Here is a 24,373-nt window from a genome sequence, read left to right as displayed (position 1 = left end):
ATTCGCAGTTGCAGCAGGTCATTCTGCAATGTGCAGTATTACTCCAAAGCTGCTTCTCTTTGCTTGGAAGATTTTAAAAATCTTTGTTTTAAGGTTTTGTAATACAAGTAGTGTTCATCTCAAGCTTTTCACGTTTTGTAGCATAAAGTCTTTGAATTGGGTTCTGTTATCAAAACTGAGATATTATCAATTAATTTAATATACAGCAACTATGGATCAAATATCATCATTTGTTAAGTAGCAACCAGGTATCATTTCAAGTTCAAGGAGGAAAAATCCAAAGATCACAGTGGCCCAGTCTGGAATAGGGCTTTGTTTTTGCTGGACATCGTAACAAAGCATCTGAGGAGGGATTCCCTGCTCTGCAGTGTTTCAAGTAATTTGACAGGCAAAGAACTGGGAAACGAGAGAATGATCACATACTGTTTGTGCAATGGTGACAGTTTTTCAGATACACATGTAAGATACATCCACTTGCCAAAGAGTTTTTGGGTATCTCACATCATTGGAGATATTCAAAATCTGACAGGTCACAGCCCTTGGCAACTCACTGTAGGTGACTCTACTTCAAGTTTATATGTAGACAAACTCCAGAGCTCCCTTCCTACTTCAGTCATCCTCTGATTCTAGGAATGCAAGCAAGACAAGCTTTGTAGATAGAGGTAATGATTTCTGTTTAAAAACACAATGAAAACACTTGTCTGTGGGCAAAATCTTGTTACAGTTTTCCTGTTATGCAAGATTTTCTTATTTTTATAAGTGGTAAAAATCTATAAAGCATAGATTTTATTCTTTCTTCTCTCATTTCCATGATACATTACCCATAGCATCATGGAAGGAAGGTGCAAGAGATTAGTATTTTTCTCAACTATATTGACTTGTCTTACATGTGTGCATGTAAAATATACACTTATATGTATGTATACATGTATTCTCTGCTATGAATCTGCCTTAATATTTTGAGTACATCTATGTCATTGCATACAGAAATGTCAGTGGCAAAACAGTGCAACTGAAAAGCCTCAGTTGGGATCTTCACAAATACAGTTTTTGGGCTTCTGTCTCTCTTGATGGTTTTCTCATGGGAGGTTCAACTATACCTTGGTGATCTGCACTGAGGCTTCTATAGACAGAGATGTCTAGTATTATTTAAGGAAAACAAAATATTTATGACTCTTTACCACTGTTTATGTGGAATCTCCTTGTTTCATAGTACTAAGTAGAGATGATGAACAAACCAGCAAGCTAGTAAAAGCATCTGACCACAACATAATGAAAAATTTACTTTTTCGAGCTTTTTTTTTGTAGGTTTTAGAAATGGGCAATTCCTATTAAAAGTCCTTCCATCTCCTTATGCATTTTACCCTCTACAGGTAACATTACAGGTGACATTAAAGTCATTGACTTTAATGGGTGGGTTTTGTTGATATCCCTTTTCCTCCATGCCTTTTCCTGGATAGCTGGCCACCTAAATTAGGATGGAGAGGGAAAAACATGCAGATTTATACTAATGGAAAAATACTAACAACGAAGACTAATTTTAACAAAATCAAAATGTCAGTAGTCTTTGTCCCACTAATTCAGGATATGACCGGGAGGCCTCATGTCAGTAAAGTGCTAATAGTTGCTCTTGATGTTTAAGTTCTCCTTGTTAAAAAAAATAAAAAAAGAGAACAGGCATGGAAAAAAATTGAAAATGTGTGCTCTTCCCTACTATCCTCTGTAATCTCTTACATCCCTTTTCATGGATACTTGCTGGTGCTTTTTTGCATGGATCTCAAAAATGCTATTTTTATTTTGCTCTGTGTAATTGCCTTTCAATATGAGAATTGCTTTGCAAAACACTTTTTAAATTAGGTCATTCAGCTGAAGTATGCACTGAGCTAATTATGATTATTTTGCTTCCCTGGGCATTTCTGTGCTTATTGAATTTATTGAAGTATTACTTTATAGCTGGAGCTGAGAACTTACACAGCAATAAAAACTGTGTAGCACCTGGTATGCTTTTGCTCGTAGGTAACATCTGACATCTAATAATTTATAATTGAATTTCATATAATTAATGAAGAAACATTTTTAAGGATTTATTTGGGGGGTAAATATAAAGAATGTGAAAAAGGCTTTGAGACAGCAGCCATCCTCGACTTCAAATGAGCAAGAGGGATTTTATTTTCCTTTTCCTGAGAAAGGTTCTGTTGTAGAAGTCTGTAGGTGAGAACTCTCTAGCTACAGAAAAACATTTGAAGTGTGAAGTCATCTACACATATTGTGTCTTAGTTTTTCTTTTCTTGTGCTGCATAACTTTTCATACTATTGAAATGTAACTGGGTGCTACTAGGTGCTATAGAATTAGGCACAAGCCATTCTGTATGGCTTAGTTGAGGTGTTTAGTAAATGTGTGAGCAACTTGCAGCTCTGTTGCCAAGTGTCTGAGCCCTGGCTCTTTATCGACCTGTTTTAGAATAACGTATTGTTACAAAATTGCACAGAAGTTATCAGTGCATGTATTTTGCTATAAATCTCATGCAGTTCTGAGGTACTTTTCTGGTGCTGTGGCAAAATTACCTTTTGCTTTTTGCTTTATATCTAGCACAGAGGAGCTTTACTTGCTTTGGCAAGAAGCTGTTTACCGAGACAACAGACTGCTCTTGAGAGGACCAGAAGTTACCTAATCAACTATGGTTCTTTTTTTTCTGACTAGGAACTATAAACAACTTGCTTTTTAAAATTGTGCTTTATCTTACCCTTATCAAGCAGAAAGTGGCCTACCTTAATGCAGAACTAGAGATCTGGAAGCAACTGTACCTTAGGGAATTATTTTAATGCTCGCTTTAGCCAGGGTTATGTCAAGCAGCTGCATTCCCCAGATAAGTTGTCTACTCTGGTTCAGTGTTTTTTCTGCAGATCCCCAGTCTGGAACAGTCTTTTCATGTCTCTCTCTCACTCTTCAACTGATCTCATTTTAAATTTCATTGGAAGACCACTTCTGCATATAGAAGTTTAGCTTCTCTGCTGGCTGGTTTTGTACATAGCAGTCCTTCCCCTGCTCATGAGTCTACAGTTTAAAGATGAGTTGCACCTTCCATTTTGGAAGAATTCAACGAACTTACTACGTGTGAATAGCATAATATATTTTCTTCAAGATCAGTTTTCTTCTAACATAGACTGTTTTCTGGTAGCTAACTTATGTTAGATGGAGTTAAAGAATTGGCCTTTAAGGCTATTGACAGGCTATTTTTTATGTCAAGTTATTTTTTTTAATCTAGATGAACAAATTAATTAAAGAGAAAGCAATTATTTCAGTGAGCTTTAATTTGTGGGAAAATCTAAAGTGTGTTTTGTCCAACTCTGAATACTGTGTTCCTTTCTAAGGTGTGATGGTTATTTTTCCATTATTATGCCTATTAGAATATTTTCTTTTCAACAAGTAGCAACAAATGGTATGAAGAAAATTATGTGGCGGTACTATTCTGCAGAAAGCTGCCATCTCATGATTTCTTAGCAGGGGAGAGGAGACATGGTGCTTGGCCACCTCGTGTGCTGAATCTCACTGAAAAAGGCCAATGTTTTTCTGGAATAAAACTAATTGCTGCCTTCTGCAACTAGAGTTAGGGAATAGGAGATGAGAATGATTTTTTAAGTGAAACTATTGCGACCCAAGCCGTGGACTGGAGGAGCTCTCTACTAAAAGCCTTTGGATGACCTGCTTCTCTGCTATAACTTCATTGCAATCAATTTTCATCAGTACTCTTGATACTTATGTACTAAGACAATAAATGAAACTAAGATATGGCCTGAGGTCAAACCTTGAATTCTGCTCACCATCATCCATCCCTATTAGATGAATGGACTAGCAGAAACTAGTTCTTAACTCATTTTTGTATTCTTGTGCTGCTCTATGCCATCTCTTATTTGTTTTCCTATATCCAGCTGTATTGAAACTTTACTAAAATTCAGACAAATTAGTTGTCCAACCTTTTTCGTTTTTATTTTTTTTCCTGGAATTAATCTCAAATACTGTAAAAGCTAGCTTAATGTCTCACCAGTGATAAACGCATACTGTGTTTTATTTTACTTTTCCATCTTACCATACTACTAACTATTCCTTTCTTCAACATTTGTTCAGACGCCTTGCATGTAATTTAAGAAAACTGAAATAATAATTTTCTTTCTGAAATACAAACATTATACTACTTTTAGGTAGTAAAAATTATTCAACTATTAACTTGCGAGGTAGTCTTTGTGTTTCTTTTATCTTTCTTTTCTGTCCTTTTCTAGGATGGAGATACCCAGTTATCACAATTTGATTATCTGGATCTCTCTGGTTTAAATTTTCCATTGGCTTGGAAAATTCTTTTACTTTGAAAGTCTGGATGCCTTTTCAATCTGATTTTCTGCTGAGCATAAAGGATCTTTTCATGCTGTTGCTATGATGTGGTGTAGTATTAACATCAACACTAAAGTTATGAGCCAGCGTCTTGGTAAACTGGTATTGATACATTTGGCATTGAGAAACAATGGTCAGAGTTTCAATTTATGTTGCCTTAATTGGGTAATGATTGAAAAATCTGGTCAACCCTGCAGGGTTACTGCAGCCATAGTAAGCTTACCATGTTTAACCTGGGTACTAGTTACTACTGTTAGAAGCTACGTTGTACAGTTTCTTTGCTTGAGCAAAGAAACTTTCATGTGTGAAAGCACATAAAAGGTTTTCTAAAACTAGACTCTTAGCAATACTCTGCCATTTATGAATAAACACTGTGTGTTTAATCCAAGTTCACTCTGCATGAAACATTGTGAATGCAGATTTAGAATTGTTACTGCTTTTGATGCTGCTTCTATCATGGTAAACTACCTGGTTAAGCTGATATGGGTGGAAAAATATATCATGAGTGAAACTAAATAATGCTAAACTTGAAAACAGAAAGCTGTTTTGAGCTTTCGTCATTCTTTGAACCAGTAGTGTGTTGTTGATGTGTACCTTTTAAATTCTACATGGACTTTATAGAGAGCAAAAAGGTAATAGCTTTTTAGTTTCAACAGTTAATCATGACTCTAGTCTGTACATTTTGTTAAAACACTGATTTTGCAAACAACTCTTGGCGTTTGAAAAAATGGCATTAGTTATAGTTATTATATTTTTAGGCATGAATACTTAAACATCTGAGGAAGTTCAGAAGAAGAAAAAATAAGCTGAGCGGCTGCAGATGTTATGGAAACTAAGGGAGTTGGGATGGCAGAGAGTAAGACAATAACTCAAATATTTTTTACCCTTTTTCTAAAAATCTAGGTATTTTAAAAAGGTTAAAATATTTGTTTCCATAACAGTTTTGAGTGGTCAATATGTGAAGTTTCAAATATCTTTTGCCTTGAAGTATGTATTCCCAATCAAGAAATGGGGAAACCGAAGCATAGGTGCTGTGACATACCTAGCTTTAAATACAGTACAAGCCTCCTGATTTCTCTTTCTGAGCATCACATTCATGGGACTCACATTTAATTCGTATGCTTATTCTTTCTAATGCCTTTGAACTCTGAAGAAATAGTTTTCCCCACAGGCATCTCCAATGTCAATCTCGTTAGGGCAGTGTCGTGGTTTATCCCCAGCCAGCAACCAAGCCCCACATGGCCACTCACTCACTGCCCCACCAGCAGGATCAGGGAGAGAATTGTAAGCATAAAAGCTAGAAAACTCATGGGTTGAGACAAAGACAGTTTAATAGTGGAAGCAAAAAGCTGCACACGCAAGCAAAGAAAAACAAGGAATTCATTTACAGCTTCTCACAGGCAGGCAGGTGTTCAGCCATCTCCTGGAGAGTTGGGCCCCATCACATGTAATGGTTACTTGGGAAGACAAATACCATCACTCCAAACCCTCCCTTCCTCCTTCTTCCTCTGAGCTTTATATACTGAGTGTGATGTCATATGGTCTGGAATATCCCTTTGGTCATTTTGGTTCACCTGTCCTGACTGTGTGTCCTCCCTACCTCCCATGCACCCCCAGCCTCCTCGCCGGCGTGGCAGTATGAAAAGCAGAAAAGGCCTTGGCTCTGTGTGAGCCCTGCTCAGCAATAACAAAAACATCTCTGTATTATCAACCCTGTGTTCAGCACAAATCCAAAGCACAGTCCCATACTAGCCACTGTGAAGAAAATTAACTCTACTCCAGCCAAAACCAGCACAGGCAGCAGCTGCAGCATTCCCACTGCCTGCTGAAAGGAGCCTGTGGAGTGTCTTTGGGTTTTGACTTGCACATGATTGGCAGACTCTAGAAGGGCTTTGCCTTATGATATTTAAATTAGTATGGTCACTGATGGACCTCCTATTTAAATGTAGATGATTAAATCAGTTCTGTCATTTATCAGTGAAAATTACATCTTTGAGAGTTACTGCCTTTGCATGCTGTTTAAGTGAAGGGATATGTGGCATCTCCTTAATAGCCATTTCAGCTCAGCCATTGAAAATGAGGCCTTTATCTCAAACTCACTGCAGAACTTTCAATACTTTTAAATAATAAATCACTTCATTTACCTACATCTCTCTTTCCCCCAGCTCTCTTCCTTTCTGAAAGATTTTGTCAATATTGCCTTGGATTTGCTCAATGAATATATTATTTCATTACAGCTAGGCAAAGGAGATGGCTGTTTGGACAGCAGACTGGTTCAGAAGTATCTGTGGCATCAGTACTTTAATTCTGTGATTACTTTTGAGAGCTCAGTTAAACTTAGGACTGTTTTATAGTAATGTATTTTATAGGTGATAAACTACTGTAAGTCTTTGTTTCTTGTCTTATATTTGTCCTTGATAGTAAGTTCAAAATTCAAAAAAAGTTAACTTCAAACCAGCACTAAATATGAAGTCTACGGATATAGAGATCTGAAGGAAAAAAAGATTGCGGCTTTTATATAATGGGTGGTTAGTTTTTTTCAGATCTGCTCAGATCTATGGTTTGGTGTATCCTTCTGTCCTACAAATCAGACTCCTACCTGGGTTTGAACAAAAAAGAAATAAGTCTTCTTCTGTGTCCTTGGGGGAAGTTGAAGACTTACAGCCCCTAACATGAATTGCTGAGCACATATGTAACATATGTTTATTTATGTGTAACTAGAGTCAGGTGTGGAGAACTAATGTCATAAATCTCCTTTTGCTGTTATGTTGTGTGCTTATGCGATTACCATTATCTGCAATAAATATAGTTTCGAGTAAGACTTCTCAGACCAGATTGTTCCTGAAGAGAGTAGTATCCTCTGGGGAAGATCAGTTTGGTAAGATGTGGCAAAACAGAACTCTGTGCTCCCACTGTGATTAGTGAGAGGAAAACAAAAGAGGGCAGTTTAATACCCAGAAATGTGTCAGAATGGTTATAAATATTTATTGTTGTCCAGATGCTGATGTTGAATGTAGATTTTTACTTAGATGCACTTAAACAGTCTTGGGAAACTAAAAAAACTTTCTACATAACTCTGCATTACAACTTCTTTCTGCTGATCTCTGACATGTAGTTAATACTTGTGTGGCTTTTTCTCACAAATCTGAGAAATCCTGCATTATGATAGATGCTGTTGTGATGCTTTAAGAAAGCTGGCTTTCAAGAAGCAGCCCTTGCATTGGATTTGAAGTTGCTTTTAGAAACAGCTTTTCTTTCTTAAGACCTGGTATAGAATTGAAGGAAAAAGAAGAATTAGCAAAACACTGAGATGTTAAAATGGAGTACTCATATTCCAGAGCCACATATCTATACATAAAGCAGCTGACCTGGAAAAAATCTTCAGTCTTTTAGAACTGTGCAGATGAACCAAGCGAAGCAATTCATTAGCAAAGCACTTACTTGGCAGAAATATCAAAACATGAACATTGTTCACAGTGTTAAAAGCTAAGCACTGCAAGGAAAGACACTACCCAAAACCACTTGAGCAATATAGCATGCTTTTGTAGGCCCATTAAGATGCAGACATTTGATTCTTTCAATTTTTTTTCTAAATACTTTGATGAAAAATCCTGAAGTTTTTAGATGCTTTTGTCTTATTGCAGGAACTAAACTTTGTAAGTGAAAGTTACAGATGTTTCTTTTATGGATGTATCTGAAATTAGCATGTGAGTTCCATTTTTTTTCTGGGTTCTAATTCATTAATTAGTCTTTAATCAGTAATGCTGGTGAAATGATCTGTTGCAACTTAGTGTGTTCAATCTTCCTCAGTCACTACCAATACACTGTTTATATCTCACACATCGAACTTACTCTTTAAGTTGAATATCCTTAGGAAATCAGACATACTAAATCATTATTTAATTCTTTAATCAGTTTCATCTGGACAGAAGAGAGAATGATGTAAAAAAAAAAAGGCTTGTGCAAGTATTACAAAACAAGAGGCAGGGGGAAAGACTAAGGCTTTTTCATTATTTCAGATTTTTAATTAGGTAACATCAGGCGCGTATGAGAGTGAGCGTTTGTGAATTCTTCCTGCAGCAATATAAGGCACAGTCATTAGAAACCAAACCAGCCTTCACTGTGATTAGTGCTCATGGAGATAGCTCTTAAAAGTTTAACTTTTTAAAATTATTCCAGAACATAACATTGTGCTACACTAGCTTAGCTATATTAATTGATAGCATAACATGTTTAGCTGAAATAGTGAATTGTGAGTGATATAAAGACCTTAGCAGTAAAGGGCTATAAAAATAATAAAAAATTCATGGAGATTCAAAATTTCTTCTGTACAATACACAGTGTGAAAAAGGTTTCAGAGCTCTAAATCTGCATGGGCAAAGGTTGTGTTAGGTAGCACTTAGGAAAAATACTTGCCATCTATCAAAGGTGATCTGACCTACTAAAAGAAAGGACTGCTTTTGCCTTGGTTTCTGAATTAAAATGTCTCTGCTGGTAAGTGGGTTTTGCTTAAAATAAGTAATTTAAAATAAATACATAGTTTTAAAAGTACATTCTCTCATTTAAAAACAACACCACTTATTTTCTAAATGGGTGCAAGTAATAAATTAAGTCATATATTGTCCTGTGGTTACAAATGTTCAAAAGACAAGCAAATGAACGTCTATCAGCTGCAGAGCCGTTTCAATTTCCATTTTTTTTCATGGTCCTTTTTACAGTTTGTCCTGACAGCTGACAATAGCTTCTTTGAGACTCTGTCTGGTTTTTAATTTATGACCATTTGAAGAAGTGATAGCCACAATAGCATCAGAACAGATGGTATTATGAGGGTCATAGACCCAAAGACTTACCAGAGGGCTATGAAATGCTGTGACACAAATGGAGTCTGTGATGATGCTTTGTCATATTAATTCGATGCCTAGCCACAAGTTGGTAGGTTACAGCTGCCAGAAATAACTGTTCTTGATATAAAGTCTAAAACAGTATGAAATGCTGTCAGATCTATTAAAGTAATTGATGCATCAAACTTAATTTCCTTTAAAATTGTGATATGATAGTATAAGCAGCTGGTGATCTCTTGAAAATAAATGAGGTAGCTTCAGCCTAGGCATCCAAACTCATCTCATTTGCTGCAGAATCAAACCCTAAGCTTCCTGAAATTTAAGGAAGTTTTATTAGTAGGTGCAGTCTTTCTGCCATGTACATTACATTCAAGTTAATGTAACATTTATGTCTGAATATTTTTGTGAAGATAAAATCCATGAATGTTTAACACAATAACTAGTAGGAAATGTTTGTATCTCACCTCAGACTCAACAGCTCATTTAAGTTCAGAATTCCCACCTTCCCCACCAAACCCATGCTGCTGCTGTAGTTCTTATTCCTTGAAAATTCCTTCCTTGAAAAGTGGAAGCTGCCACTCTGCATTTCAGCTCTTCACTCAGCATTAACTTCCCAGTTTGCTTACTCTAATTAAATCCTAGCTTTGTGTGGGAGTGCCTTTTCTACCATTCTTGTGTTCTTGCTGCCAACTGTGCTCCAGTGAACTAGAAAAGTGACTCAAATGGACAAGGTTCTGACACTTTGGGAAGCAGGGCTCAAATTTATTCCAGCTACCTGTCAACTGAGAATAGTAAACCAAAGAAAAGGACTGAGGGAGAAACAGCATTTGGAATTACACTTCTCTACAGATTCTAATCTTGTACACTAATTTATTATACAGTTTGGAAAATGGATTTCAAGAGCCATAAACCAACCACAGCATATGATTTAAAATGTCAATCAGTGTCAATCAGTGCAGTGATGGATATCCACTTATAAAAAGTCCATAACTACAGTTCATATTTTGCCTCAATCTTTAACAGGAATGTTGATGTTTATCATGGATGGCAAAGATAAAATTAGTAGAGGAAATGAAAGTATAGAAATTGTGGCAAGTACTTGCTGGTGGAAGAGTATGGAGGAGTTGACCAGAATTCTGGAAGAACTAGTTAGTGAAATAACCTGGGCTTCACTAAATATTACTGGATTAATCATTTGTTAACAGAAGATTTTAGAATAGTTAATGTAGTACCTCTACTTGGGAAGAACAGTTGCAGGACAAAGACCTAAGTTTGATTGAAAGCGAGTCTTGGAGACCCTTTAGTTTAAGAAATATGGTAACTTTCACAAACATGCAAGAGCAAGATGGAGTATGGAAATGACTGGGGAGAACAAAGAGCTGGGTAGTAGTTGGTCATCTCCATTGTTCTACAAGAGCTGCATCTTCATTGTTCATGAGTTGAACAATGAACCCAACATGAGACATCATGTTGTCCCTGTTATCAGTGTCATCATCTTGTCAAGAGTGTAGTCTCACCATTAATTTTGTAAGCTTACAGATTTCTCCTTTCCTTGTAGAAGGGGGTGGTGTTCATGCTCCACTGGTTTCTTCATATTCCCAAAACAGGGAGACTGCCATGCCCAGTAAAAACAGTTGAGGCTGGTCAATAGGGCAAGTGAAACCTCTGTGTGAACTAAAGCATAGGTTTCACATGGGTTTTCCTCACAGGTCTGTGATACTCTTGTAATCCCAAGTAATGTGGCTGGATGGCAAAACCGACTTGTAGCTTTGCGTCAGTGTTGTCCTTACACACAGTGGGCACTGAGGTGACTGCACTGTAGCTCTGGTAAGTCTCTGAAACATTTCCTGGACATTTTAATAATACTATATGCTCCTTGTAAACATGAGAGGAATATGCATAATCCAAGTAAGGCTAAGTGGCATTGGCACTGGAACAAATGAAAACAAACCAGCTAGTGAAAAATTTGGGAAGATCATTTGGTGAGGACTCCTTGCTGTGGAATTCCACACTGTGGAACAAGAAATCCTGTACTAAGGTTGTGTGTAACAACAGGGGATACAAATGTTTGACCTAGGAGGGCTCTTCTGATCTGATGGTAACTAAGTGGAAAATACCTTATTTTTGGCAAGTTTTCAGTAAAAAATTAACAAAGATCCACAAAAAGATTTGAGAAAATGTGATAGGCTTATATAGATTTGAACTATAAAACACAGGTGATACTTCAGTTATATTAATCTGTTTGCTTCCAGATCAGTATTAGCAAAGGCTTATATGTTGAGGTACATTGATGCTATTCTTAGCTTCCCCCCAAAAAAATACTGCTGTTTGGGTTTCTCTCTTTAGTTGTCTGAAGCTTTTTTCTTTAGTTTTCAGTATGTTCAACTTATTCAGGTTTTGTGAAAGGTAAGTCAGTATATAGAGAAGTGTTTGTTTTATTTTTCTGAAAGTGTTAAAAGCCTTTTCTTAGCCAATGGTGGGCTTTGGCTCTTCTGATCTCTGCCTGATGGTGCACAGATGGGAGGGTGTATGCCTTCCCTTCACACTGAAAATAGCCATCCCTTAAAGATGGGTCTGCTGGCAGCTGTCCTGTCAGACAGGCAGGTTAGCAGGCTACCTACAGCTTCTGCCTTTCCTTTCAGAATCTGAGGGGAGAAAGGGGTGCATTCCCTGTCATGATGGAAGGTTTTTGCGAACTACCATGAAAATGGCTCTTCCAGTGTAGTGTGTTGAGCCTGATGAGAAGATGGCAGTTCACATCTGCTTGGTAGGGAAGGAAATGGTCTGTTTCCTGGGAATGCTTTAAAAAAATATATTTATTAATGCTGTATTAAAAATAATCTCTTTTTCTTAGAGGTTACTGCAATGCCAGTATAGTATGTGCTGCTGTGGTGTCATACACTTTTGAAATAGTGACATTGGTCATAGTTATAACATATGTATGTACATATTTTTATATGCAAAAGTTTCTTTGGCTAAAGGCAAAAGGCATGAAAATGTGAATAATGTGCTTTAATCATTGAATTCCTGTTTTATTTCAGTAATGGAAGGACTGGTCATCTTTTATCTAATACTGCAGTTCTGACTTTGAATATTTAATACAGCATTTTTCAGAATATTTGAGAGAAATGCACATGCATAAATGCAGAAAGGTTCTTCAGAAGAATATAATTCACTTGTGATTCCTTTTCCATAGTCTCAAAATTTCAGACAAGTAAGTGCTAGTTTCTGTAGTATTGAGTGTGTACAAGCATGGACTGCCAGTGCTGGCTTTCAGTATAGTGGCAATCTAGCTAAAGATCTCCAAAGTGCTTGTTTTGAACTCTGACAGTTCTATTAATTATAAGTTTTACCCACAGAGCCTAGTACTGCATCTGCAGCTCTGGTTTTTCTTAGATACATAAACTATTCCCCTGACTTGATTGATTTCTCCATTAAAACATTTGATCAATTTTTCTAATTACTATTTCCAGAAACTACATGTAACCAGTATGTTTAATGTGATTTTATAGAAAAACTGTCATTAATGAAAAACAGCTTCTTAAAAAGTCATTGTTTGCTCTTTCTAATTACTTATTCTTTAATTCTATCAGTGGTTGACTGATGGACAGAAAAACATGAATTTCTTGACATTATGATAGATTTGCATGGAGCACAAGCTTTCAACACCAGGAACCTTCAGATGTACTAGATTAGAATCCAGTATTAGGCAGTGGAGGTAGGACACTGAATTCCTAGTATCCTCAATTCTTGTGAAAAATCCAGCTTTTTTTCAAATACTCGAATATTGACTCCGTGGGCTGACTTTGAGGCTCCTAATTTGAAAAATCTTAGTCTGATTTTCTGTTTCTCTAGCCTGTTCTGCACGGAATAATTTTTGGAGGAGTTGGTGGTTTTTTTCCTGTTTTGGATATTGAAAGAATTTTATGTTAGTTCTAAGTTTTGAATAACAGAAATGTAGTTTTCTGTGCTTCCAATCCTTTGACTCAAAACTGAGCAAATAATGGCATCAATAACAGACAGTACTTAGGAGTCTCTGTATGAACCACAGTGATCCAGTGGTAAACTTGGCCTTACTTTGAACCCAAGTAGTGTTGAAATGCTGCTACAGATTAGACTGATAAAATGGTAGGATTTCTGTTGTGAATGTATTGTGATGCACGTACATCTATAAATTGTCTACATATGGGAAAGGGGTGAATGTATCCATGACAATATACAAGGACATACTGAATTAAGGAAAGCACTGTGGGCCCATTCATAAACAGCACTGTCTGTAGCTGTGGTCTCCAGCACCAATTTTCATCACAGGTGTATGTACTTGAAGGATTTTATACATTTGGGAAATCCTCTTTTCCTGTTTGTGGGCACTGATGTGGCTTCAGTGCTTGGAGGGAGGGAAGGGAAGATAGAGTGCTGCCAAGCTTCCACGCTGAGGGAGGTGATCAAGAGACCTACATACACTTCATGGTTGTCTCATGGTGTCACACCTGGGACAAAATGTAAAACTTTTGTACCAAATGACAAGTAACCAAATTTAGGACTGGCCATAATCTGAGGACTAAGGTTGTACTTAATTATTCCCTGATGCGAGTGGTACTTGCCAGAGCCACAGTCATCTGACTTCTGAAGGGAGAATCCTTGAGGGTTTACGGTGTTGGTAAACAGAGCATATGAATTAAAACCATCTGTTTAATATTCAGATGGAGTTAAAAAAAAGTTAAATAATCTTTGGAGTCCTTAGCTAGTTCACTCTATCCCTGAGATGTTTTATTTGTTTCCAGTGTGCTTGCTATAGTCAAATTAGTTCTTGCAGTGTAGCCTGGTAGTCATGCTATGTTTTTATAAACTGATAGGACATTCACAGAGAGTGTAAATCAAAAGTACAGCAGGCTACTGCAAGATCATGTTGTCTTAACAGGAAAAGATGTCCCCCAAGAGCTTCCATGGCATGGAGGGCTGTGATCAGCAACTTTAAAAAACAAACTTCAGTTGTGAACCTTTCTGCGTTCTGGGCTGCGAGCAGTAAGGAACTAAAAGGCAAGCACCTCCCTGCTGGAAGGGGTCAGTGATTTTCAGGGCAGTTATAAGTACACAGATGCACGACCGACCACGCACGTTCGTTATTTCATGCTGGCGATGGGAAGTTCAGTGTAACAAAGCCAAAGTTGTTGTTTTAAAAATCTGTTGCCAAGCAGTAGGTTTTCTCCTAGCAACAAGTGTTTTGCAGCAGAGGAAGCAATTGGATACCTTAGGGGGTATGTTAGCACTGGGGGAAGGGTAGAGAAATAACAAACTGGGCCTTCAGCGATGACACGGAGCACACAGAGCAGCTTCTGTGTGTGCTGGGCATGGGGGAAGGCAAGGGAGGGGGACAAGGCAGAAAAGGACACGTAGACAGTGTTCTGGGATAGGCTGTGAACAAAATGTTGCCTGCAGGCGCAGGTTCATATTTGTTCATCAGTTGCTTTGTTTGGTTTAACGAGCGATCGACTGTAGTATTATTAGCTGGTTGTTCTCATTTTAAAAAGAAAATCCATACTGAGCTGCTAGGAAGTTTTATTTTGAGCATATTTGAAGAAATACACTTATTATCTTTACCTGTAAGTATTGGTGGTCAATCCAGTTGGTGTTAAACCTTATAATATGGCCTCCCTTCAAAATCCCTGCATTAAAATACATCTATGTCTGCAGACACAGAACTGTGTTTATTCATTGTTTTTCTGATGGAATGACGTATTTCAAACTGATGCAATATGTCACAATTTTTTTGCACTTGCAGAAAATAGTTACTTACAGTGACTAGACATGTATGTGCCTTCAAAAGGAGTGTACACATGATTTCTTATGCAAAGTCATACTTCTATTAGATGGACATGTTTCAACACCAATTCATCAGCTAGAAGGAAAATAAGAGAGGATAGTGTATAAATAATGTGCTATTTCACTCTACATAAGTGTAAAATATTGATTATAGAATACATTTTAAAAATGTATTTTTATCACAGAGGTTGGAAAATACCAGCCAGAATTTTACTTATTTTTCCATGTATCATGACAAATTCTTCTCATTTTGCCTCACTAACACTTCTGTTTCGTTATTTTAGCATAACACTGTCAAGTCTCTGGTAAACCTTGAAGTTTGATAGATTTGTTTAAAAATAGCAGCCACCTTAACACTTGCAAAATAGGCTGAAAAAGCAGCATGTAACAAGGGGCAGTTTTGTGATGCTAAAATTACAGTGCATATGGATTTCCACACATTGCACAGTGCGTTTTGTAACTGTTTATGGTCATAATCCCTGACTTTTAAGGTTTTTAGATAAGATGGGGATGTTACTAGCATGTCCTTCTGAAAACCACAGTGGAAAGTTGATTCTCTCTTAGACTGGGACTTGTTTAAAAACAGTAGGATAGTGGACTGGGAAAATTACTGGAAAGTTAGATGTAGTGAGTTCTCTAAGTCTTTTGTAGCTTTTAAAAATCATTTTCCGCATCTGAATAGCTCTGTATCTGCTTACACATTTGCAGCTGCTAGTTTACTCAGCTTCAGCAGGTCATCAGCAAAACAGGCAAGTAGTATTCCCACTGTTCTTCTGTCTCCCTGCTCTCATCATTAAAAGCAAAATTAGTCTATTTTTTTATTTTCATATGCTTGTAATGTGTTCTTATAGCCGTTGTTTTAACAAGGGAAACTTTTAGCTCTGAGGGCTATTTTTTACCTAAATAAGGTCTGTATCATACAAATTTAAAAGCTTTCTAGCAAACAACTCATGTAACAGACCTACTAGAGATGAGTTAATATAAATGTCATATCTGGTAGAACTCAAATCTCCATAGTTGAGGCTTCCGTAGGTCAGCAGGCTGCGGTTCTTAAACATAGCGAGAGTCTCTGGCACTCTTTTGCATGTTAGGTCAGCCACGTTTCTTGTTCTCATACTGTCCGTTTCTCTCAGATACCAGTTTCTCTCTCTGCAGAGAGAGTTTAGTGCTGATACTTCAGCATCCCTCCTAAAACAGACAAAAGTGCGAATGGACTCATGGTCAAAGCTTTTTGGTTTGGGGTTTTTTTCCACTTTGAAATAAATTTCATTGCTTTTGAGAACATCTCCCACCTGTAGCCTATATTTTTCTCAGGGAAAATGAAATTGTTATTCTTGATAGCAAATGAATAAAGGTGAAAATCTCAAGCGGTGCCTCTGTCAAGACTGAGAACTGTTTATTTTCAGACAGGGTGGAGAAATAGTCACACATTAAACCTTAAGGAAACCTCCAGCTCTCTCGAGATGAAAATTTTAGTTACATCGAAGAAACGACAGTGATCTTTGTAGTGCTACCTTTTTATTTTTATTTTTTTTTCAGTTATTGCAAATATAGTTTAGCACGTTATGATCAAGCTCTGGTTTGTTGAGGCATATGATGAGTGATAATTATGACTAATTTTTTTTAAGTTACTTCCATGGAAAAAATTTGAATGTTACTAGACTAGACTAGTTACTGGACTGTTCTAAATGGCTAGTTTTAATCATGTTTCTAAAATCATAAATTAGTTATTTAAGTATTTTTCCATTTCTGTCCTGTGTTTATTTTTCTAGGTGTCTGTTTTCCATTGATTGTTTGGTTAATCATTATGACAGTTTAATTTGCAAGAGAGAAAGCCTGTTTGCAGAAAAAAAATGTACCTTTGCAGTGAAGACTACACTACATGCTTATTTAAGTAATTATGACTTTATACATTTGCTTATTATATCATATTGTCAGATTCTGAGGGATGATATTTTATTAATAAGTAATAGTAATGCATTTTCTAACTGAAGACTTGGAGACTGTAACACTCCATTTGGAAAATCAGATTCACTTGAATGTGTTCCTTTTAAAAATGCTTACATTTAGCTAATGAAAAATAACCTTAATATGTTGAACTGCAAGGGGAAAAATAACTGTGCCAAAATATAACTTTGACATGTCCAGAATATATCAAAGTATAATTCTGGCTTATTGAAGAATTGTAATTATTTGTTTTATTGTACCATCACCAGAGACCAGTTTTTAAAAGTATCTTGTTTATCTAGGATATAGATAGATCTGTAATGACAAACTGAAAGTTATCTAGGTGGAGTAAGGATTTAGGTCCTGTTGAAGTGAATGCTGATTAAACATGCATTTGTAATTCCCATTATGCATCTTTCTGTGCCCAAAAGATTGTGTTGTGGTGTAGGGTCCATGATTGTTTTAAAAAAAAAAAGCCTCATGGATTTGAAGATTTGAGAGTCAAATAATTTTGCCATACTAGGTTTCTTCTTTTTTTAATTTTTGCATTCATTAGTTGGACATTTCTCTGCACCTGCTTCTTCAGTGTTACCCAAAGAATGAAGAGAAAGTTGTTCTTGAAACAGAAGCATCAAGTACTAATATTCTATAGGCATGACAATGTTATCACTCTCTTTCCTGACAGTGCAGGAGAGGGATAACCTGATATCAGAACAGGAGTAGTGGAAGCTCCCTGGGCCCTCTAGACAAGTCTCCTCTCATAACCTGCAGAGCATGCAAGCTTTTTCTGTAGGACTGTAGGACTTAACACTGGTTTACACCCTGCGACTGCAAGTAGAATGCTGTTCCAAAACCTCTGTACTCCAATTACCAGGAATGTTTTGGTAAACTTACTGCAAATTTATACTCATGTATTCTTGTGCCAACTTTATTCTCTAACTAAAAAGGTTTTTCTCTATTCTGTTCTTTCTACTGTTTTTATAACAAGTTCCTTCATTTCCTCTCAGGTTTTGATTTTCTAGGTTAGTCAAACCAAGTCTGTTAGTCTCTTCTTGTAAATTCACATTTTTATTGATCATTTCAATAGTCATTTTTCTGTGTCTGTTCCAGTTTAAATGACCTTTGTTGAATAGAAGAGACTGCCCAAGGTGCCAGAGGAGGCCCTAGTGTAGCTGTGTGTTGCACAGCTGCTGAAGTCTTATTCTCTTTCTAGTGGAAACCTTTCCCTGATGTCACTTGAGTTTTTTTTTCTTTTGAACTGGCACATTTTCACACTGTCATCCTGTGGTTGCCTGATAAAACCAGGTCCATCTCCCAAGCTGTTTGATTGACAGGCTTCCACCATGCTGCAGAACTTGTGTTACTGTTGTGTTATTTTTGCTGCTTTGTTTTACTGACTCCTGCAATATTTCTGTTATCCTAGTTCTCATGATCAGCCTGTTGCTTTCTATATTGTATCCTCTTAGCTTCCGCTTATCTAATTGTATCATGATTCCTGTGATGTGTCATTAATTAAAACACAGAACATGATTAGTCCCAAGAGAGTATCCAGAATACAGAAGATACAATCCCCGTTCCTTAATGCAAGTAAGATAAGTATAAATGAAGGTTATTCAGCCAAATGTTTTGAATGATACATTAAGATACTTCTGTCTATTCAGACTCAATAGCTGTTTTTCTGGGCTGTATCTGTGTAGGTGTCTAGGAGATATTGAGTAATAAATAACAAATTACTCCTGTTTTACCAGCAGCGTCAAGGGCCTTTAGTCAGGGGTTGGGCCTTGTTTGACTGAGCATTGTAAAAACAGTCCTTGAACAGATGCTTGGGTGAAAGAAGCAACGGTGGCAGTTTTGTAAGTGGGGCAATGTAAAATGAAGTGTAAAGGGGATGATTGGGGGAGGAAAGACACGTAAAATTGTTGACCAACGAGAGGGAGACTTTGTGACTCCAAACTTGGTGAGGAAACAATTGGTAAGATCTTAAAAATATCCTGTGGCAGAAATTGGAAGCACTTTTCCCCCCATTTTTATTAATTCCTAAGGGATTTTGTTCTGTTGGGATGTGAAATTTATGTAGAACCTTGTTTATAGTGACTGCAGTACCTCCCTGTTGCAGGCAGCACACAGTGATACTCTTTTAGAAAGCCCCTTCTGAGAGCCTCTGGAGGCTCTTGGAGTTGCAAAGTCTCTGTTACTCCCAGCTCTAATCCCCAGCAGTGGCCTGGGCATTGTAAAGGGCTGTTGACCTTTCCTTGAGCAGAGAGCATCTGAACTCCACAAATCTTCGAGTACTGCTGATTATTCAAAGTGACTGGTATAAATATCAGCGGATTGGAGACATGAAGCACTTCTTTCACTTCTTGTGATGATGGCACAAAAAAGTCTCTTCGTTTCTTCAGAGATTCCCTTCACTTTCTGCCTGTGCCATTTCTGATTAGACTTTTCTCTTGGAGTTTTTTTTGAGTTACGAAATCAACCTCTACAATGTAGAACTGGCTTAGAGAGTTTACAACATAAAGACAAAGTGGAGGCCTTAACACACTAAGAGATCAGTGATTTGACAAAACAAAACAAAGAACCCCAGCATTCTCAGCAAACCAAACATGGAGTGAAGTAATAAGCAACATTTGTACTGAGCTGCAAAAAATGAAGAAGCCCACACACATTAGAGGCTTTTATAACTGTGTTAGAAGCAAATGTCATAAATTTCTTTTCTTCCATGTGAAAGAGATGCAATAATAGGAAAGATCCTGCTTTCTCTTAGCAGGATGCCAACAGATGTCTTAAACATATCTGTCAAATACTGCAGCATTCTAAAATGTAGAAAGAACAACTAGATTACCTTAGATTTCTGTAATACCTTAGGAACTGTTTTTAGCATATTTTGTAGAATGGATGTTTCTTACTATTTATATTTCTTATTATTTACACAAATTATTGTATAGCACTTTTTCTAATTGATTCAAGTTCCAAAATCCCTATCATATTATTTTTTCAAAGATTATGTCTCTGGTTTTAAAGAGGATGTAGGGAGATGGCATTCTGCTTAGGTTTTAAACTAACCTGCGAAGGCTGAAGGTGTGAACCATATGTCACTTAGGTATCCCTCTGTTTCTGCAGACCTGATGTGTTGCTTAAGCCCATCTCCAGCCATAAAGCAAGAGACCTAACATTAGTCTGCAGATAAATGTTGTCTGTACATCTGCTGCTGAATAGGTAAAGGCCAGAACTGGTAACTTGGAGATTTTGTTTCCAGTTGGAAAGCAGAGGAAAATACACAGTGGAGGACTAGGATAATTTGTTTTGATTTTTGGGAAGTCTCCTCTAAGAGAGGAGTTTGGTTTTTGGGGGGAAGGAGAGGGAGTTAGTTGGGTGGTATTGTTGGTTTTAGTGGTTTGTTTTTTTCCTGAAGGGTTTGGTACCAAAAGCAAGCGTATGCTGACAGCTGGTAAACTGGAAGTCTGTTTTCTTGCATGGGTAATGGTGTGGGGTCACAAAAGGATATTGCTGTGTGATAGACATGCCTCTCCTTCTCCCTGTGATCTGTACTGTAATGCTTATTACAGCAAAGTCAGGCAAGGACTGCAAACAATTTGAAATGTTCCGCGCCTCAGTATTTTTAAAGAAGTCATCCAGGAAGGGGATGTACAAGCTGGACACTTACAATATATGACATCTGACCATCATTCTGAGAGAGAGTTGATGAATCAGAGGGTATTTTGCATTCTTTCTCTAGATCGCTTCTTTGAGCTTAGCCACAGCTACAGTGACCAAATGTCACTGTCCTTTTGAAGCTCTGCATGGAACAAGTCTAAATTTCTCTCTACTGGTTCTTTGGAAGCAAAGCTCATTGTCCCAGGGCTGCTACCTGAGGCAGGAATCTTCATACCATCCCAGCCTGAGACACCAGTGAAAGACTGACTTTCGGGAGTTGCTCCCTTGAGAAAGCTGTGCCCTCAAAACATGAGGCTACAGGATGCAACCTGATTGCCCATGCAAGAGTGGTTCCTTCATTAATGCTAATTTGCTAATTTCAACACTAATATTCTTAGAAAAGTGTAACAGCAGGCAAACAGCTAGTATTTGCCCTAGTTCTGTCACCTGGAAAAGCTCAGCTATACTTTTTGCTGTACAGAATAGGGCAGATGTGATGTAACGTGTCTCTTCCTATGAACAGGCTTATATCTGTAAAATTTGCTTGCTTTCTTTGGTCTTGAAAAGAGCAGCTTGTATCCTTAGCAAGGAGGGAAACTAGTCTGGCATATTTAAGAAAAAAAGTATTACCAATATTCAAAGATCTCGCATGTTTCATTAGTATAAAATATACATATCTGCACACGAAAAAGCAAGATTTTTGAAAATACAGAATCTTGAAGAACACTTAAATTTTATTAAGGTTAGGTGTATTGCAGCCAAAGCAGCTTTATATATTCCATCTCTTTGCTTCATTTTTTGTACTTCACATCTGATACCTGACAATCACTTCACTGACCCTGAGAGTTATCTGATTTTTGAACTGGAAGTACTGTTTACTTCCTCTGTAAATGCTGACTCAATTGACAGCTCAAAAAAATTCCAAAACCAGAAAATCCCTCTAGCACCTTTATGTGAGAACATCTGCCAGGCTGATAGAAATTAGCCTGCATTGCATTTATTTGTTTACTTACCAATACTATACAGCACTCTTTATATTGTTCTTCAGAGCACAGCCTGCTGAGATGTTCTCCAGGATGGAGTTAGCAGTCTTCAAGTCAGCCTAGTGGGCACAATTCCAAAAATGTATGGTGGATAATTCGGAGGCTGCATAGAATGTCAGTACTTTCTAATCATCAGTGCTTGGGTTAATAAGGATTTGAGGGACATATGTACAGAGAGAGATAAAAGAAACTGTGGTCCAGGAAGTAGAGGCTTGGAGGGGAGAAGTCACAAGGACTCTGTAAGCATGTAATCAGGATGCCTCTCTGGAAAACAAAGATTTGTGTTCCATGTGCATTTTGCAATACAGAATCACAATGTAAAAATGCATAATATCTTTAGGATTATTATAATCCCAGAACAAAGCTCTCTTACTGGGTCATTCCATGACATTTCTGGCACAGTAACATAGCTGAATGTGATGGATGGAGATTTCCACTGCCTCATTCAGCGCATATCCTAGTGGGTTTGGACATGCTCTGGGATCATGTACTGGTGAGTTGGATTCCAACTCACAGAGAAAGATAAAGAATCTGTGACAGGGAAGCTCCTGAGGAAGTTATGTGCCTGCTGGTCCTTCATACATTACTGATGCGATATTTGTCCGAGAACACTTCCTGTTTACCAGGTGCATTCCAAGTACCGTGGCTGTTGCTCATTGGGCTGAACTGAGTCCTGTTACTGCCATCCCTGAGGGCCTATGGTGCTGTGTGTGTGGTCTCAGATGTTATCAGACATGAGGTGGTTGCTGAGATGCACAGGTAGGATAGGAACATTTCAGGGCACACACCTTAGTAGGACTTTGGATAACTGGAGCTTGCTGCAAAAGCTCTGGTTCTTACTGATTTTTTGCGGTTGGTGGAGTTTTTGTTATTCAGTTTTGTTTCCTATCTAAAACCACTTGACTCCTTGTTGTGTGGAGTAGCTTGCTCCAGTCCTGCATCAAGTAATTTCTTTTCTTTAATATAAATAAATAAATAAATAAATAACATAGTCTCTAACACTTTGAGCCACAGAGCTGCTTACTCTTATTTCACTGTTGTGACAAATCATTTGAGCTTCATGAAAGCCCTACTGGCCAATCTCAACTCTTTTCCCTCTGTTTTCTTACAGGCTCTGATACTTCACCAACTCGGGCGCTATAGCTTGGCAGAGAAGATTCTCAGAGATGCCGTCCAGGTCAACTCTACAGCCCACGAGGTCTGGAACAGCCTGGGAGAGGTGCTACAGGCTCAAGGCAATGATGATGCTGCAACTGAATGCTTCCTGACGGCACTGGAGCTTGAAGCGAGCAGTCCTGTGGTTCCTTTCACCATCATTCCCAGAGTCCTTTGACAGGGCATCCTGATCAAACGATTTTTGGTCTGACTTCTGGATGAGGAGACCCAGTGTATCAGACTGCCTGGTAACTGGTGTAGTTTGAGAACCTTTAGAGCAAAGAACCTTTAGGTCTTTGGCAGGCAAGTGGCCAAAACAGTGAGGTGACACAACACATTAATGTCGGACTGAGAGGATGGAATGGTGAAGCCAGAGCCAAATCACTCATATCGCCTGCGGTTTTGCCCTGGTAGTTTTAAAACATCATTATGTTGTTCATGGATGATGTGCCATATTTTGTTAGTGATACTTGAGTGTTACATAAAATTATAATGGAATTGACTACCAATTGTAGAATAAGTTAAAATTCAGTGGCAGAGCAGACTATTTTTAACAAGGCTGTTAATAAAACTGTTCTCTTCCTGCCTCTCAATCTCTTTTGGCCTAAAGTCAAAATGTGAATTTTCTGTTTCCATCTCTATTTTAGTCCAGGCCAGAAAATCAGTTGAGTTCTTGGTTTTAGTTGTTAATAACTGTGATGTGTGGCTAACTGTTATCTAGAGCAAAGGCTGAGTACAAGAATATTTATATTTTACGATGTATGCCTGTTACAAAAAAATATATTAGTTATTTAAGTTTAACTTTTTTATGTGAATTCAGAGTTTATTTATCAATGGAAATATGTAAAAAGAAGCCGCAAATGGAATATTTACCGACATTCCTTATACATGACCCACACTTGGCTAAATGGGAAGATTATGTTAATAATAAAATGATTTTTAAATGGAACCTTCCTCGTGTCCTGGTTAAGAATCAGGGGGAAAAGATGGCTTGTGAACGTATTATTATGATGGGGCTGGCTGGTCTCGAAGATGAACAACACCAAAATTAAATGTATGAGGCTGGTCTAGAGAAGAGAAGCTGCTATACTCTTTGCCAATGGTATTGTTATCTTAGATTTCAGGTTTCCTTAAATCCTCACTACTCTGTTTTTATTCCTTCCCCTTCAGCTCTCAGTGAAGCCAGATTACCCTGCCTCTACATAATACATGGACATTTACATATAGCTTGGTAGTGCTTGGGAAGAGCATGTTAAATATTTACACAATATTGTTTGGTTTTCCTTATTGTCTTCATAGTTCTTTCTCAACATCTCCTGTACTTTGTATCCCTTGAAGGGAAAGTTGGCTGGTTTAGTAGAAAAATACTTGCCAGAGATTCTCTGGGATGTGTGTGGAGAAGAATCACTGTTGCAATGAATTTTCAGTGTGTGAGCTGTGGTTTTCTAGTGTCTGCCCATTTACAGCGTTGGGTACACTTGGAGCCTGGGAAGAGTTCCAGGTTCCCCATTAGATTGGGTGCT

At 37.6% G+C, this 24,373-nt stretch overlaps 1 protein-coding gene across 2 annotated transcripts in view; it reads left to right on the top strand.

Moving 5' to 3' along the window:
* TTC7B (tetratricopeptide repeat domain 7B) overlaps positions 1–23,799 on the top strand; it is a 138,019-nt gene extending 114,220 nt beyond the window's left edge. The window contains exons 20-21 of one of the 2 annotated variants that reach the window (XM_039382669.1): positions 10,938–11,055; positions 22,807–22,893. In XM_039382669.1, coding sequence (XP_039238603.1) covers positions 10,938–11,039 — 102 coding nt within the window. In that variant the 3' untranslated portion in view covers positions 11,040–11,055; positions 22,807–22,893. Of the gene's footprint in view, positions 1–10,937; positions 11,056–22,806 lie in introns of both variants that reach the window. The other variant, XM_027739980.2, reaches the window with a different exon arrangement.
* The last annotated feature ends 574 nt before the right edge of the window (positions 23,800–24,373 follow it).

Source organism: Pipra filicauda, unplaced genomic scaffold (assembly GCF_003945595.2).
Source record: "Pipra filicauda isolate LSUMZ 115617 unplaced genomic scaffold, ASM394559v2 scaffold27_size4233163_pilon, whole genome shotgun sequence".
Classification (NCBI taxonomy): Eukaryota; Metazoa; Chordata; class Aves; order Passeriformes; family Pipridae; genus Pipra; species Pipra filicauda.
The sequence above is the reverse complement of the archived record's forward strand: the minus strand, read 5'-3'. Positions and strand labels throughout refer to the sequence as shown.